Consider the following 18,044-nt stretch of genomic DNA (forward strand, 5'->3'; position numbering starts at 1 on the left):
CTTCACAATCTATAGTCTTAACAAAAATCTGTTTACAAAAAAAACAGACGTGAAGAAGCAAATGAGGCATTTTCTCTATGTGACCTTCCACTCCCCAACAACAAAAACAAAGACAACAAAGCCCACGCAGGCTCTTCCAACCACACCCCACGATCGTGCTCTGAGACGCCGGATTTCTTTGAGTTCTTCAGCGACTTCAATTCCGAGATGTGTTCAGTCGACAACATCTTCTTTTGCGAAAAACTCATAGCCATCAAAGAACAACATTTTCCTCTAGGCTCTCATCAAACTTCTCAAACAAACCCACACAAAAACCCACACAAAAAGTCATACGGAGAGAACGACAGAGAAGGAGAAAACAAAACCTAGAGAAAAGAGAGAGAAGACCAAGTACAATGGATGGACGAAACGTGAAAATGAAAAGTCACCCAAGCGTCCAAACAAACACACGGCGGAGAAGGAGAAGACGAGAGAAAGAGAGAGAAAATACCAATTGGAGAAACGCAAAAATGAAAAGCACCCGTCCAAACAAACTCATCTAAATATCTACCCAAGGAAAAGACAAAAAAAAAACATCATACACGAAAACAAACGGTAGAAATGCAAGGGCAAAAAAGACAAAACAGAACATGCACGAAATGAAAAAATGGAATGGAAAATTACTGTAGCGCACTGTAACACGCCGATTCCCACTTATATAATAACTATAGATATATATATATATATATATATTTTTTGAATACATGAATCATTCAAGTCAATATAATCAATGTTAATTGATTAAGCTCACTTATTTAACTAGTACTAGCTGGCCATTCTGTGAAGGGAGAAAATTCCTTACATTGGGTCAAGAGCAAAGCCCAGGTTATAACCTAGATATAAGGTCTGGGTTGAATCGGGCCGGATTAGGGCTCATGTGCACAATATGTGCTTGGAAAAATAGTAGCACTTGGGTCAGAGTTTGGGTATGATGCCCGGGTCGGATCCTGTCCACAACAGGAAGTAAGACAGGAAATGCAGGCGAGACTTAGGAGGGAAGGAACCAAGCATTCAGTACCCAACGAAGAGACTTGCGACGGTTTACACCCAGCATTAATGACAAGGCGTGCTGCATTCAATGCGGCTCAGGGCAGAAAGCATACCGCATTCAATGCGACCCAGAGCAGAAGACGTGCCACATTCAATGCGGCCCAAGGCCCGAGCAATACACAGCAACCCTGAGCACTTCATAGCTCGGCGAAGTGACGCCACAGGAGTAGCTCGGCGAATCGATAGCACAAGCATATTATCTCCTGCTATGCAACACCCCATTATCATGGAGACCAGGTCGGTAACTATAAATAAGACACTACAAGCAGCAAACAAGGTAATCATCACTATCTCCCTACACTCTCGCCTTGACTACTGTTCATTATCTCCTTCACCAATTATTGACTTAAGCATCGGAGGATCAACGGACCCCGAGATCCCTCCCCTTTACTTACTGCATAAGTAATCGCTCATACATTGCCTGCGTGGAGTTGCTCAGGCTCGCAAAACACGACGTTAACACACTCAGTTTCTCATGTCAAGACTACATATTAAATATAGTATATGATCTCTTTGATCTTTTAGACCATGGAAGTATAGCTATATTCAAACTTTAATTTCTAAAACTAACAGAACAAAAAAGCAATGAAGTACTTTTGATTCTATAAGCAGATTAGGATGTAAGGTGGCCTTAATAACCGGAGGCGCTAGTGGAATTGGCGAGAGCACTACAAGGCTGTTTGCTCACCATGGTGCTATGGTCATCATTGCCGACATCCAAGACGAGCTTGGTCACAACATAGTTAATAGCACCAACGTCGATGCCATTTCCTATGTTCACTGTGACGTCACTAGGGAGTCTGATGTCCAGAATGCTATCAATATTGCGATCTCAAAGCAAGGCAAACTCGACATAATGTTCAACAACGCAGGGTGTTCGAATCACCCAGAGGCAAAAACTATAGCCTTCGAACAAGAGGTCTTCAACAAAGTTATTAGCTTGAACGTCCTGAGATCATTCCTAGGGGCTAAACACTAGGGCTGTACAGGAACCGCCGGAACCGACCGTGAACCAATCAGACAGACCGCCGGAGCACGGAACCGGCTGGAACCGGCAAAGAACCGGTCGGCGGTCGAGAGAAATTGAAGGAAAACCGATATCGGTAGTTCGGCGTCGGTTTGAACCCCTGGAAAACCGCTGAACCGGCCGATCCGGTCTATTTATATATTTTTTTAATATATGTATATAAAACGGCGCCGTTTCACTTATTATAAGTGAAACGGCGCCGTTTTAAAGCTTGAAAGTTAAAAAAAAATTAAAATAGAACGGCACCGTTTGGCTTAAAAGCCAAACGGCGCCGTTTTAAGATGAATTAATAACCCCCCTGGCCCCTCTTCTTCTTCCCCGCGTCATCTTCTTCCTCTCTACCCTCTGCAACTCTCTTCTTCTTCCATGGCAGCGACGGCGAGACAGTTCTTCACTCTTCCTCAGTTCCTCCTCCTTCACAGAAGACGCCGACGGTGGACTGAAGACCGCGCCGACGCACGTCGAGACCGATATGATCGGTTTTTTATCCCCAAACCATCGGTTTCGGCCGGTTCAACCGACCCATAGCAGACGTCGCTGGTGTCTCGGTTTTGCACCGAAACCGACACCAAACCCATCGGTGTACAGCCCTACTAAACACGTAGCCAAAGTAATGATTTCGGCAAAAAAGGAAAACATTCTATTCAACGCAAGCTATGCATCAGTGTCACATGGAGCAACCTCGCACATCTACTCGGCATCGAAGCATGCGTTGGTAGGACTAACCAAGAATTTGTGCGTGGAGTTAGGGCAATATGGAATTAGAGTAAATTGCATATCACCATTTGGCGTGGCCACACCGATGACAATGATGGGGGAGGGAGTAAGTAAGAAGGAAGTAGAAGATTTAATATCCTCAGCGGCAAATTTGAAAGGGATGGCTTTGGAAGCACGCGATGTGGCTAAGGCAACATTAGTTTTTAGCATCCACATTAGTCTATGCATATGTATATGCAAAGTCATATTTGCATAATATGATCCTAAAATCCTCTACATTGGCTTATGCATATCCAAATATTTAACTAACCATGAACAATGCTTATCTAAATTTGGATAACTACTATTCACTCCTCAAAATATATTTTAATCATTATTTCTCTCTCCTCTCTCTCGAAGACACCCCCCCAAATGGGATTATTTTCTTTTTTTCTCCCTCATACGTTTCTGGTTCTTTGGTTCTCCATTCCTCTCTCGACTCGAAAATCCCAACGGAGATCAAACCCGTGCACCTCTCTCTCACGACGGCTGTCGACACAGCTTGCGGTGACTCTGGGCTCGTCACGTATGAAATCGCTAGGTTGAAAAGCACAGAAACTTCTCCCTCTTTTTCTTCACGGTTTCGATATGCTGTTATCCCTTCATGGTTTTTATTTGTGCTATTTGTTCATTTGTAGTTATTGGTTTTAGATTAAGCCTAACTAACAACATTAACGGCACTGAGAAATAGAGGGAGGTGTTTGATCTGAATGAGAATTGCGCCTTTCTTTAATTTTTGTGCTGCTTTTGAAAGTAGAAACATGAAACCATAAATAGCCAACACATTGTTAGGGTTTTGATGATGTTGGTTTTAGATTAGGGTTTCTTCATTTTAGACCTCATGGACTAGATTTTCTATTCTTGCTTTTAGATTCTGTTCTTGCTTTTAGATTCTTGCTTTTACGTGTAAATTTTAGCCATTGAACTCATGCTTTGTCCCACTAATTGTTCCACTGATTTGTCCCACTGAAGCTTAAATATTGGGTTATATAGAACTTCTTAAGGTTGATCTATGTACACTTATTTAAACTTGGTAAAAAGACCCCAATCTGGTTCTGGTTTAACCCTTGTTTTTAGCTTGGTCTATGTATACTTATAGAACTCATGCTTTAACTATTGTTTTTAGCTTTATTTTACAATTTGTGCAATATGTGCACCCTGTTTTGCTGGTTTTCTTTGGCTTGTGGTTTGTTATTGAAGCCCTACAATATATTTTGGTTGGTGGTCGGTGGGTACCAATCGATTGGGTGAATTTTGTTGTTGGTGGGGTTTGGTTTTGCTGGATGTGGTTGCTGCTGCTAGATGTGGTTGTTGCTGCTAGACTTGTTTGTGTTGTAATGATCTTGAATCAAATTTGTATTGTAATGAATTTGTATCAAAATCAACTTTTTGGAACTTGTATCAAGTTGATTTTGATACATAGAATTTGTATTAAGATGAACAGTACCTTGATTTAGCAGATCACCTAGTTGATACATGGAATTTGTATTAAGGTGACATGTTAAATATGTGCTCTTTATGAACACATTGGATTCATTTTTTGTGTATATAAATTTGATGTATTTATTATATATGGAATTGCTAAATTTGGATGCATGAAATTGTATTAATATATGTACTTAGATGCTATGAAATTGTATTTAGGCAAAAAATTAATAATAATAAAATAATAATATTTTATTATTATTTTGTCTTAAATATGCATAAACCAATGTGAGAATTTTGCTTAAATGACAAAGTGATTATGCAAAAGAGGTGATTTTGCATATGCATATGCATAGACCAATGCTAATGCTCTGAGTAATGAGTCTAGCTACGTGAGTGGGCTCAACCCGGTCGTGGACGGCGGTTATAGTACGACCAATATAGCCATTGCAGAGAGCAAACGAAAGATGTTTACTTGAGAACCTAACGACATATATTATTACAATTTATAATTGATGTATTATTTTTTATTGTTAAGTGTTATATTTAACTGTCCTTTTTTTAAAAAAAAATAGAATTCATTTCATTTAATGAAACTGAAGTTACTGTTGTGATTGATAAATACAAGAAAAAATCATATTACAAGTCAAACTACTCATCTGTTTGGGGCTTCTCCGCACACAAATTTATTTGTGATAAACATTGTCTTAACTTCTATAATCTCTCTAATAACAAAACCTTCTGAGATATGAGACTTTGTATGAACAGAGATTTCAATATTCCCGATAATTACTAGTAGTCCTTTTACTTTACTTTTTGTAAACGGTATAAATAACATGTATTATTTTACCAGTTAATTCAATTCAGAAAGTATTCTTTCAACAAATCCTTTCTTTATATATATATATATATATATACACATATAGAGAGATGCCTTTGTCACAAAGAGATTTTAGAATATATATTGGTTCAGAATCATATTATTTGAGTAATTATTTGTTTGTTTAAGCATGCATGCAGTCCCATGCAGTTGTAATGTGTTACTTGTAGGTTGAATCTAAATAACCTCCCATGAAACCAAACTTCATGGAGATGATCCGCGCGAAGGCATGCAGTTCTATGAATAGTGCTAATTTGTTGATAACCAAAAGAGCTGCCGAAGGCACCATTAATAATTCTTCATTGTTCAATGGTAAATGCATGCATGGCTTGATACCGAAGGAACACTAATTTGACCAAAACAAAAAATTGAGCAAGTCGTGAGAGAAAATTCATTACGGCCTAACGATGGAGTCGAGGCTAAGAGAACCCTGTTTACGTTCGGCTTCCGTATGTCTTTCATGTCTTGTATCCAGAATATTTCGTAGGCTAAAATTCGCTTCCCTTTTGCATCACTTTCAACGGCAGAAAGTTGAACAAAAAATATTTACCGGCGTTTGTATCAAGTAAATTTGCAAGACGGAGATACCGGGGTTGTTTTCTCGACGGTGAATAAACGCCAGTAAAAGGACTTTGACGTTTCCGGCGTTTCTTGACCGCCGGCAATAACTGATTTTTCTGTATTAAACTAAAATAGGCTTTGTCTAGGAACATTATAATAGTCCTCATCTGCCTCTTACGGTCAGATAACAAAACTTTAATTTCGAAAAGACGAAAGTATTAATAAAAAAGAAAAAGAAAAAGAGTGTCTCACTCTTTTTAAACTACGTCCCGATAAAGGTTGGGATTGAATAATTTAGAGATCTTGTTAAGATTATGTAAACAATTGCTTGTTGTTTTTCAAAAGGGTTGAATGATTCTTGCATGCCTAGCATTATTCATTACTATAACTAAGTGTGTTGAATCTTAGTGAGCGATGGGACTGCCCTTGTCTTTTCCCAAGGAAAAAAAAGACGATTTTTAACAAGTCATTTCGATTCTAGCTGATACCGTAAAAAATTCAGTTTATCTTTAATGCTTTATTTGACCACCCACCACCGCGAGTTCCGTGATCAACAAAAAGTGAATTTAACGTTATAGTTTATCTCTTCAAACAAGTTAACAATTAACATGTGAACACGATTTTTCTTGTTGGAATTATTTTGCTCTTCATCCTATTAAATTACGGATCGAACATTAGAATCACCTCCAACAATTTCTTACATAGTTCCATACCTCCTGGTTTCTGATCAGTTTTTGAGGTGAAGATGAGTGCCACTTCTTCAATCGCACCCACTTACAAAAGGTAATTAATTAATTGAATGTTTTCTTTTTCGTCAGTTACGTAGTGGTACTAGATCTAATTTTCTGTGATGATTACTCAGGCTAGAGGGAAAGGTTGCAATTATCACTGGAGGAGCAAGTGGGATTGGAGCAAGTGCAGCGCAGCTATTCCACGAACAGGGTGCCAAAGTTGTCATAGCCGATATCCAAGACGACCTTGGCCAAGCCATTGCCAACAAGCTAGGCGAAGATGTCTGCTACGTACACTGCGACGTGTCAAAAGAAGACAACGTTAGCAACCTCGTGGATACGACAATCGAAAAACATGGAAAGCTGGACATCATGTACAGCAATGCAGGCGTCATGGATCGCGCATTTGGGAGCATTCTGGATACCACAAAGGCAGACCTGGACCGATGCGTCGGGGTTAACTTGGGCGGCGCTTTCCTAGGAGCCAAGCATGCTGCAAGAGTCATGGTCCCCCAACGCAAAGGTGTCATTCTATTTACAGCAAGCGCTTGCACATCCATTGCAGGGCTTTCGACGCACTCTTATGCTGCTTCCAAATATGCAGTGTGGGGTTTAGCCAGGAACTTGGCGTCTGAGCTTGGGCAGTACGGTATAAGAGTGAATTGTGTTTCGCCTTATGCGGTGCTGACAGGCATGAATTCAAAAGGGATGCATGAAGATGTTATTGCGCAGGCAGAAGTGAGAACGAGCCGTTTGGGCAATCTGCAGGGGGAAATTCTCAAGGTAGAGGGAATTGCAAGGGCTGCCCTCTACTTGGCTAGTGACGAGGCCTCCTTTGTGAGTGGGCTTAACCTTGTGGTGGATGGTGGGTTCAGTGTGGTCAATCCTACCATCCTCAAGGAATTTAAAATTGTTCCCTAATTTTAGGATAATTTCAGGTTTAATTTATCTGTTGGGACTGATTTTCATATGGCGATGTTGTGTGTGTGTGTGTGTTTTTTTTCTAAAACTATTTTCGCTGCTATCATTGTAAATGAATGTGGGTGCTCGTTCCACCGGGGCTTGAGATGACGAAGCTTGTGGTGGACGTGACGTATGGCTTGAGAGAGTTTGATTAGAAGTTAAGATAATGTCCACCACAAAGGAATTTGTGGGTGAGAAAGTCTCAGAACTGATGAGTAAGTTGGTTTATAGACTGGATTTTCTATGTATTGTATTTTCTTATATTAATAAGTCATATTTGTAATTTCAGTTCATTAATAAAATGAGTATGTTTTTTTACAAAAAAAAAAAAAAAAATGGTAAAATGAACGTGTCACTACATTAATATGACCCGTATATGTTTCAACTAGTATAAAAGGTGAATCTGGAGGATGGCCAGCTCGGCCCATGCCTCTTTGGGATTGTTTGTATCACAGAGTCTGACCCATAATATTTGAACAGACTGATTTTTCGGCCTGACAAGGTTTAACTTCAGAATGGGTGCATGCCACGACCAGAACAGACCACATCTATCCAGGTTATCCACGGAGGGAGGGTCTGCGCGTCGGCAAAACACAATAATGCATTAAAAATTTAAAACCTGTTTTTTTCTCCGTTCGGAAAAAAAATAAAAGAAAATTTATATTTATAATTAATATCATAATTTTCTCGATATTTCTTTTACGTTACATCAAATTATGTGACTAAAGTATAATATAATAAAAAGTTTCTACTCATTTCATAGCCGTTATCCTAAAATGGTGAGAGAATAATAATAAAAAATAATAATTAATATTATTCGGACAGAACATAAAAAAATTTAGACATTTTTTATTTTGATATATGGGGAGGTCGGGGATTCGATCCTTGGATCTTGGCAAAAATCCAGACATTGAAGATTAAAATTGGGTATATTCCTCGCAGTTCCAAGGTGCACAATCTTGTCTTTCCTTACCCAGCTCAAGGCAACAGGCTCCGACTCCTCTTCGCAACAATAGGATTCTTGGGTATCTCTGATTTTTTTCCGTCAACTTGGTTCCTCTTCGGCAATAGGATGTTCAAAGCTGCAACTTGTTATTAGATCTGTTTGTAGTTTCATACTGTTTTTGTTAGTGCAATAAATTGGAAAAATAATAGTCACAGTCATGAGTGTACAAGTGTCGTGTAATCATTTTAAAAAAAAATTAATAAATATAAAATCTATATAAAAAAATTAATTTTTTAATAATAAATCTTACTTTTTTTTTAAATAATTATATGACGCTTACGTATTTCACGACTGTACGTAACAAAAGCAAACTCAAAATCTATGATCTGTACATACATATATATTATATCTTTATGATCTCTTCTCGAAGCCAATCTGTTTTGTGAGTTCTGTTTAGTTGTGCACATGGGTTTTACTAATTATAAGGTTGTAGTATTGTCCCAGCTATCAGAGCTCCGTACGTGCACCTTTGGTGTGTGTTTGTTGACGATAACAAAGTTACTCATTTTGGATGAGTCGGTGAAAACTGACTTTATGCTTTGTTTGCTAGCAACCTTGTTGATGGTTCCCAGCTAAACGAAAAAGGAAAATATTAAAGGTACGTTGCAGTTAGTTGGTGCGTTTGGAGATTGAGGTGATCATCTCAGATGATTTGAGTTAATATATAAATAGTAATATTTTATAAATTTCATTGAAATGTATTTAAATATAAATAAGTTGAGATCGATATGTGTTTAAATGTATGAAATAAATTAAGATATATTTTAACATTTTTATAAGAAGTTAAAAAAATAATGAGTCTCATCAATAATTAATTGAGATAAATTGAGATCACTTTGAAACCAAACATAACTAAGAAGGCCGTAAGCTATACACATAGTTGAGGAGGTTCAAAATAGCTTGGAACATAGAATATCGTAACAAGCTGAAGCTGCCTATCAGCAAAGAATTCATATCCATCCTCAACGACCTTGAAAATTAGAACAAGATGATACAACTGTTTTTCTGCATATTCTTTGCATTATAGTGTTTCATACTTTTGTTGATTAATTCACTTGAGCTTTTTACTGTTTTCATTTGTATTCAAACTACATCAGAGAAAAAAAGGCATACGGCCTAAAGTATTTAAAATTTAGCTTGACTTTTGCATTTTATTGTATTAGAATGTATTATAGAGAAAATTAGAGTTTTTTTTTTTTTCTTACAAACCATTTTAAATTAAATTAAGTGGCTGAGAGGGAGGCTACATGTGAGGCCCTAAGCATTTTTGTAGGTTTCCTTTTCTTTTCCCTTGAGGGAATTGGAGCCCAATTAGTTATTGTGGGTTTTTTTTTTTGGGTTGTGTGTGGGTGTAAGGAGTCAATTTTAGGTATGAAAGGGGGGAGAATTTGGGCCCAGCCCGTGGTCTAGCTGAGAATCCAACCCTTTTCTTCAAAACGACGTCGTTTAGGGGTTGGGAAGTGAAAATTTTCCTTCTCCCCCTAAAACAATGTCGTTTTGCGCGTGTAGGGTAAAAGCCCTAATGTTTTTTTTTTTCTCTATTCCTCTTGCGCCGCCCACTCCCTCTTATTTCTTTCTTTTCTTTTTTTCTTCTTCTTCCTCCCAACTGCAGCCCGTGAACCCTATGCTTTCCCCGTGACCTGCAATGCCACTCCCCACCACCACCACCTTAGCTCCACGTGTTTGCCGATCAGAGAATGTCTCATTCGTCTGTCTCCACCATGCATCTTGCCCAACCCACGCCTTCGGAACCTGCAACCCGTGAGGCCATAGCAACTGCTCGCTGCAGCTGCCCACCCCTCGTAGCATGCCATGCATGAGTTACTCGCAGAGCCCACGCCATCCACTACCCCCAATTGCAATCGCTGATGCTGCTGCCAAGAACCACCCATCGGCCTATAAATAGGCCAAGCTCCTCATCCCTTAAACCATCCATCAATCAGCTTCTTTCTCTCTCAAAATCGAGTTCTAACGTTTCCCCACCCTTAGATCTACTTTCCGAAGCCTCTAGGGTTAGTTTTGCCCTAGCACTGTCGTGCGCCGCCACTCTCAGCTGCCTTCTGGTGGCCATGCAACAACCTATGAGTACCCATTTCCCTTTCCCGACGTCCTCTTCCCTGTGTTCCACCCAACCCGTGAGTTAGAGCCACCTCAGTCGCTGCCCCGTCGTGGAAACCCTCTCCTCCACCCACTAGCACTCCAGATCTACCACCCCTTCGAGAGAAACCCCACCAATAGCCTCTATTCCGCCAGATCCGCCTCTGCCACCTTGCTCTGCCGCTGCCCCGCCACCATTCCACCACTCTTGACGCCACCTCACGGCGCGTGCGCACTCATTCAATCACAGGACAATGTAAACCATCATGCGCGATTATCTAGAATAATTGCCATCCGTGTAGTAAGTAACTCTCCAACGCGACCTTTGAATTTCTAATGTGAAATTATTGCTAACTTTGTTGCAATCTAGTTGTGTTTGAGAATGGCCTTGGGTCCAGGGAAGTGTTGGGAATATTTGACATGGTTGTTGTCTGAATTTGGGCTGAGGGCCAGATAGAGAATGGGAAACGCATGTAGTTGGGGTTTGTGAACTGTGGAATTGTAACATTTGCGTTGTTGTGTGGTTGACTGTTTGTGCTATGCCATGCCATCCAATAAGCTAACTGTCATGAATCTACATATTCGTTATTATTAATATATGTCATGAATTATTCAACTGTGTTATGTTCTATGTTATGTGGCGTAATCTGAAATTGTTTATTTGTGTCATCGAAAAAATATATTTTTGTGTGAGTGCGTGTGTGTCATAACCCCAAGCCGAGATGAGATATTATCTCGGTGGAGATCCTCCGGTCACTCAAAAGCATGTAAAACTGAGTGACGTCCCCTGGCTGTTGTCGGGCTACAATAGACTCAACCAAGACGGCAATGCTTTTGATACAACTCTATAGCCCCTTTGTTGACGGGGGCTAGAGAATTCCTAGTCACATTACGCGCCGGGCGCAAAGCTGAGCATCGCTCGTAATAAAGTCACATGCGCGGTCGTTACCCATGCTGTGATGAAGGGAACAGAGTGTGCGAGTGGTCCCGATGGGAGACCATGGTGTACACTGTAATAAATGATTGTGTATTGGGTACAAAGAAATTTTTAGCGTGAGTGGTTATAAGTAATGATTTGTGGAGATGGTTGTAAAAATGAATATTTTTTGTATTATTGCTTCAATGGATGTTGTGCATTGTTTGTTGTATAATTTCATGCTTAAATCTCTTGGATGTCGCTCCCCTGATTTATTTACTGAGATTGTGAAATCTCATTATAGTATTCTTACCTACGGTTCTGTTTCATGGAATCATGGGTTTTGATGCAGAGGAGAGGTATGAGCAAGAGGGACCAGCCCCATCTTTTTCTTTTTCTTTTTCTTTTTTATTTTACATATTTTTTATTTTACATACTTTATATTTTACATACTTTATATACATATACTCTTTACTCATCTATATTATAAAGTAAAGAGTATATCTTCATACACGTATGTATCATAATATATTTAATGAAATAGATTTAATGAATATGTATGTCGACCCATATCCATTAATTGATACTCATACAAATTGAATCATGTTGGCACGGGACTTCTCGCATTATTTGCTGTTGGACCTTTGTATTCATTTCTTTTCTTTTTTATATGCTGGGGTCCTTCTACTCAAATTCATTTATTTGCTCTCTTTCTTATCCATTTTTCTTTTATTGTATCTCTAAATAAATAGGATTATCTTGTTTTTAGAAAAGTTTTTGAGTTAGTTTTAAATTTTAAGGAAACAAAATATACGGGTCAGATCGTGTTGGTGGGTTCGGATGAGCGGGTCGGATGAGGCCCAAAACTGATTTGAGCTGGTCGGGTTACATACATGAATCTAAAATGAGGATTACTACACTGCCTCCTATACTACAAACTAAACATGTTTTAATATTTTTTTTAATTTTATTCTTATTGAATTAATTAAATTTTTCTACTCATCATCTCTACATCACATAATTAGTATGAAAAAAAAATCAAAATAAATATATAGTATAAAGCTAATCAGTAGAATTTTTCATCTAAGATACCATCGCCTTTTTCTACCTAGATTTTAGGACGCGTTGGCAGTTGGGTTGGGGTGACGCTTTCATTCAAAGCGTAAAAAGAAATAAAAAACCCAACAACCCATTAATTTCTTGAGAGCATTAATATTGGATTGACGTTCATATTTTTTAAATTTTGATTAATATTTAATTTTTTTATTTTTAGCTAATTATTTAAAATTTATATTAGATTATTCATCACACTCTTTATAATAATAAAATATTATTATTTATATTTTATTTTCACAATCTTCAATAATCTCTAACAATCATATTTATTTTCATTTTCACAATCTAACAGTCTATAATATATTAATCTCATATGTATATGAGATTTTACCATCTATATACATATGAGATTAATATATTATAGACGGTAAAATCTCATATGAATAAAAATCTCATATTTATAATATAATAATCTCAAAAAATATTTTTAAACTTGCTATAGTTCTTTTTCATATTTAAAAAAAAGAATAAATTTACTGTAGTTTATATTCTATATGAAAATAATTTATTTAATTCAATATAAAACAAATATAAATAATATTTATTAAATTTAAAAATAAAAATATATTTGACTAATCCAATTTCAATGCTCAATAAACCATTTCAAAGGTGTATATAAGCTAGTAGCTACCATTTTCTGAACGGATATGTTTCGCCTTTTATTTGCTGAAAATCTTTCAACTCTTAATAGTTTTATACTATTTTTTTTTTTTTTTAAGAAGATAACGATATCTTAATTTTATTGATAGTTTTTACTTTTAATAAAAAAAATTATGATTATAACTAGACATCGAAAAATTACAAATAAACATAACGATCAAAACTCAAGTATCAAAAATCAAAAGATAACAGTCCTACATCATATAAAAAATAAAAAATAAAAACGTACTTCTATTGATGTACGTATTAAATTACTTAGCAGAAGAATTCTTATTTGTTACAGGAACTACAAATATGAAAATGCATTGCTGGTACAAGTATCTTAATTGTTCCTTGAATTCTAGCAACTCTCTTGATGGTAGCTTGCAGCTATGTAGATAAGAGCACTTTAATAGCTCTTGTAAAATATTTTTTTTAAATATAAAAAGGATGACTAAAAGTCTATTCTATTAATTTATCTATTCTATTCCTATTTTATATTTAATTACATTAAATCCTCTACATGTAAAAGTTATTATTTATTCTTTCTAAATAATTTTTTATTATTTCTCTCTCATTTCATTTTTTTATTTCTTATCTTATTTCATTTTAACATTTTTATCACTTTTGTAGAGGCCCACTCTCTTATCTCTTATATACTCTCTAGCACTTTATTAATAGTCCATTTGACTTTAATGCAACCAAAAGTTTTGATATTGTTAATAATAAATTTATGTATTTTTTTTATTGTTTTATTCTTTTTTTTAAGTAATTTAAAATATTACATTATACATAAAGAAATATTATAAGTATCAAAATATATGATGTATAGAGAAATATTTGAAATATATGATATGTAAATAATATAATATTATAAATAAATAAAAAATAATAAAAAATAAAAAATATAATATTTAAATGATATAAAATAAATAAATAATCTGATGTATAATGTATTATAAGATACCATCGCCTTTTTCTACCTAGATTTTAGGACGCGTTGGCAGTTGGGTTGGGGTGACGCTTTCATTCAAAGCGTAAAAAGAAATAAAAAACCCAACAACCCATTAATTTCTTGAGAGCATTAATATTGGATTGACGTTCATATTTTTTAAATTTTGATTAATATTTAATTTTTTTATTTTTAGCTAATTATTTAAAATTTATATTAGATTATTCATCACACTCTTTATAATAATAAAATATTATTATTTATATTTTATTTTCACAATCTTCAATAATCTCTAACAATCATATTTATTTTCATTTTCACAATCTAACAGTCTATAATATATTAATCTCATATGTATATGAGATTTTACCATCTATATACATATGAGATTAATATATTATAGACGGTAAAATTTCATATGAATAAAAATCTCATATCTATAATATAATAATCTCAAAAAATAATTTTAAACTTGTTATAGTTCTTTTCATATTTAGAAAGAAGAATAAATTTACTGTAGTTTATATTTTATATGAAAATAATTTAATTAATTCAATATAAAATAAATATAAATAATATTTATTAAATTTAAAAATAAAAATATATTTGACTAATCTAATTTCAATGCTCAATAAACCATTTCAAATATGTATATAAGCTAGTAGCTACCACTTTCTGAACGGATGTGTTTCGTCTTTTATTTGCTGAAAATCTTTCAACTCTTAACAGTTCTATACTAATTTTTTTTTTTTTTTAAGAAGATAACGATATCTTAATTTTATTGATAATTTTTACTTTTAATAGAAAAAATTGTAATTATAACTAGACATCTAAAAATTACAAATAAACATAACGATCAAAACTTAAGTATCAAAAATCAAAAGATAACAGTTCTACATCATATAAAAAATAAAAAATAAAAACGTACTTCTATTGATGTACGTATTAAATTACTTAAGAGAAGAATTCTTATTTATTACAGGAACTACAAATATGAAAATGTATTGCTGGTACAAGTATCTTAATTGTTCCTTGAATTCTAGCAACTCTCTTGATGGTAGCTCGCAGCTATGTAGATAAGAGCACTTTAATAGCTCTTGTAAAATATTTTTTTTAAATATAAAAAGGATGACTAAAAGTCTATTCTATTAATTTATCTATTCTATTCCTATTTTATATTTAATTACATTAAATCCTCTACATGTAGAGGTTATTATTTATTCTTTTTAAATAATTTTTTATTATTTCTCTCTCATTTCATCGTTTTATTTTTTATCTTATTTCATTTTAACATTTTTATCACTTTTGTACAGGCCCACTCTCTTATCTCTTATATACTCTCTAGCAGTTTATTAATAGTCCATTTGACTTTAATGCAACCAGAAGTTTTGATATTGTTAATAATAAATTCATGTATTTTTTTTATTGTTTTATTCTTTTTTTTTAAGTAATTTAAAATATTACATTTTCATAAAAAAATATTATAAATATCAAAATATATGATGTAGAGAGAAATATTTGAAATATATGACATGTAAAGAATATAATATTATAAATAAATAAATAAATATTAAAAAATATAATATTTAAATGATATAAAAAAATAAATAATCTGATGTATAATGTATTATAAAAATTAATATATAAAATAAAAAAAATTTAATGATATATTTTAAAAAAATAGAATAAAGAAATCAGTACGGTGCAATACTTTTGAAGAAAAGCACAGCTTTTGGCCCCGGAGTTTTCATGCCTCATGAACATTGTAAGCCGACGGAATTAATACCCATAAATTCCTCACCTTTATATTTTATTAGTTTTTAATATTTTAGATGAAGCTTTTTTTAAAAAAAAAATTAGATCAATTAATTTCATGTCGATATTTCTTAGTACTATTACTAATGGACACAAAATATCACTAAGAAGTATTAACAATTTAAGAGTTTTAATTGGAATGTTACGCTCTATATATATATATATATTGGAGATAATTATAATTTAACCGATGTTTAAATTGGAGAAGACATAATTTTAGGCCAGCTCTATCTCCTTCCAATACGTAAGCATTGATTTTATAAAAAAAAGTTAAGGATACGGAGGATATTAATTATGTATGATATTCACGTGATCCATATTTATTTATTTTTAAAAAAATAAAATATGCAGAATTTATATATCCTAAGATGCAAATGTTATATATATATATATATATATATATATATATTATCAATAGCTAGCCAATTTACATATTTCTTCTACAAGTTCATATTTTTTATTCAGACAAAAAACCCTAGGCGCCGCCTACCTATCTCTCTCTTAAAAAATTAAGAGTTTCATATCTGATTTTTGTTAGAGGGGGGAGACATCGGCTTCCTCATTCATCTCATTCCTCTATTCATCTATATTATCTATCAATGTTTTTTTTGTTTAGTTTTATTTTGTTTTTTTTAATGATAAAAAAAGACAGATCTACAGTTTTCCGACAACTTCTAAGAGACACGTACGGTACTAGCAGATTCATAGGTTGAAACTCATTTGGAGAAAAGTGATAGTTTTGCGAAAATCATCATGCGTGATTCTCACGCGCCATCCCTTTTGACAACTCTTCACGACACACATGCCAAATCATCAGACTCATCATCATCAAACCTTTCAGATTTGATATTTGGGGCTGAAAAGAGACAAGTGTGTTGTTTTCATGGGCCGTCACAGATTTCAAGTCTACTGGAGTTTATCTAAACTGTAATCAATCTTTTTTTACATCTATTTCACTTCTTTCTTTTCTGGTTTCTTTATTGTTAATTAAAAAAAAAATTGTCTCTTTGACGTTTGTGATCTGTAGAGCTTGAGTTCTCCTTTTTATGAAAGATGTGATTGAGTCTCTGTTTAGGTAGATAGTGTTATCTCTTAGACATTTGTCTATAGAGAGTATCAGTAATAGTAAAGACTATACTAGTCACAAAAGGAAATAGTATATTAATGGAGTTTCAAATACATTATTTTGGTTTATAATGTCATGTTTGATATGGAAATATCTCAGAATATATACGATCGATTATAGATGTAAATTTTTATGATGAATTATGACAATTTTCCTTAAAAAGAAACTAGCTAATTAAGGGGATGTGTTGCAGTTATAATCTCGATTATGTGGTAGAATGATGGCCACATAACGTAAGCCTTGGGCAATATTCTCTTAATATTCTCTCGGGCAATATTCCCATAATCCAAATTCCTCAATGCTTAGTGAGTTTTTATAATGAAAAAGATCCACCTATTAGTCATGTATAATTATTAGACTTGATACTCTGTATAACTAGACATCTAAAAATTACAAATAAACATAACGATCAAAACTCAAGTATCAAAAACCAAAAGATAACAGTTCTACATCATAAAAAAAATTAAAAATAAAAACGTTCATCTATTAATGTACGTATTAAATTACTTAGCAGAAGAGTTCTTATTTATTACAGGAACTACAAATATGAAAATGCATTGCTGGTACAAGTATCCTAATTGTTCCTTGAATTCTAGCAACTCTCTTGGTGGTAGCTTGCAGCTACGTGGATAAGAGCACTTTAATGGATCTTGTAAAAAATATTTTTTCTTTTTAAATATAAAAAAAATATCAAAAGTCTATTCCATTAGTTTACCTATTCTATTTTTACTTTACATTTAATTACATTAAATCCTCTACATGTAGAGGTTACTATTCATTCTTTTAAATAATTTTTTATTCTCTCTCTCATTTTATCTTTTTTATTATTATTATTATTATTATCTTATTTCATTTTAACATTTTTATCACTTTTGTACATGCCTGACTCTCTTATCTCTCATATACTCTCTAGCATTTTATTTATAGTCCATTCGACTTTAATGC

The 18,044-nt window shown here is 34.2% G+C and overlaps 1 protein-coding gene and 1 pseudogene across 1 annotated transcript; both read left to right on the forward strand.

Moving 5' to 3' along the window:
• Positions 1 to 1,117: 1,117 nt before the first annotated feature.
• Positions 1,118 to 4,776, forward strand: LOC109013595 (annotated as a pseudogene).
• A 1,649-nt stretch (positions 4,777 to 6,425) lies between these two features.
• On the forward strand, positions 6,426 to 7,693 carry LOC109013553 (tropinone reductase-like 1). The gene is made up of 2 exons (XM_018995700.2): positions 6,426 to 6,521; positions 6,601 to 7,693. Exons 1-2 carry the CDS (start codon positions 6,484 to 6,486, stop codon positions 7,388 to 7,390), a joined length of 828 nt encoding a protein of 275 aa, XP_018851245.1. The 5' UTR covers positions 6,426 to 6,483; the 3' UTR covers positions 7,391 to 7,693.
• The last annotated feature ends 10,351 nt before the right edge of the window (positions 7,694 to 18,044 follow it).

This window comes from Juglans regia, chromosome 4 (assembly GCF_001411555.2).
Source record: "Juglans regia cultivar Chandler chromosome 4, Walnut 2.0, whole genome shotgun sequence".
Classification (NCBI taxonomy): Eukaryota; Viridiplantae; Streptophyta; class Magnoliopsida; order Fagales; family Juglandaceae; genus Juglans; species Juglans regia.

What these genes read in the sequence shown, in the direction of transcription:
- LOC109013553 (XM_018995700.2), top strand. Translation starts at nt 6,484, where the DNA reads ATGAGTGCCACTTCTTCAATCGCACCCACTTACAAAAG. An exon ending in ATCGCACCCACTTACAAAAG is followed by an intron (nt 6,522 to 6,600) that starts GTAATTAATTAA and finishes ATGATTACTCAG; the next exon opens with GCTAGAGGGAAAGGTTGCAA.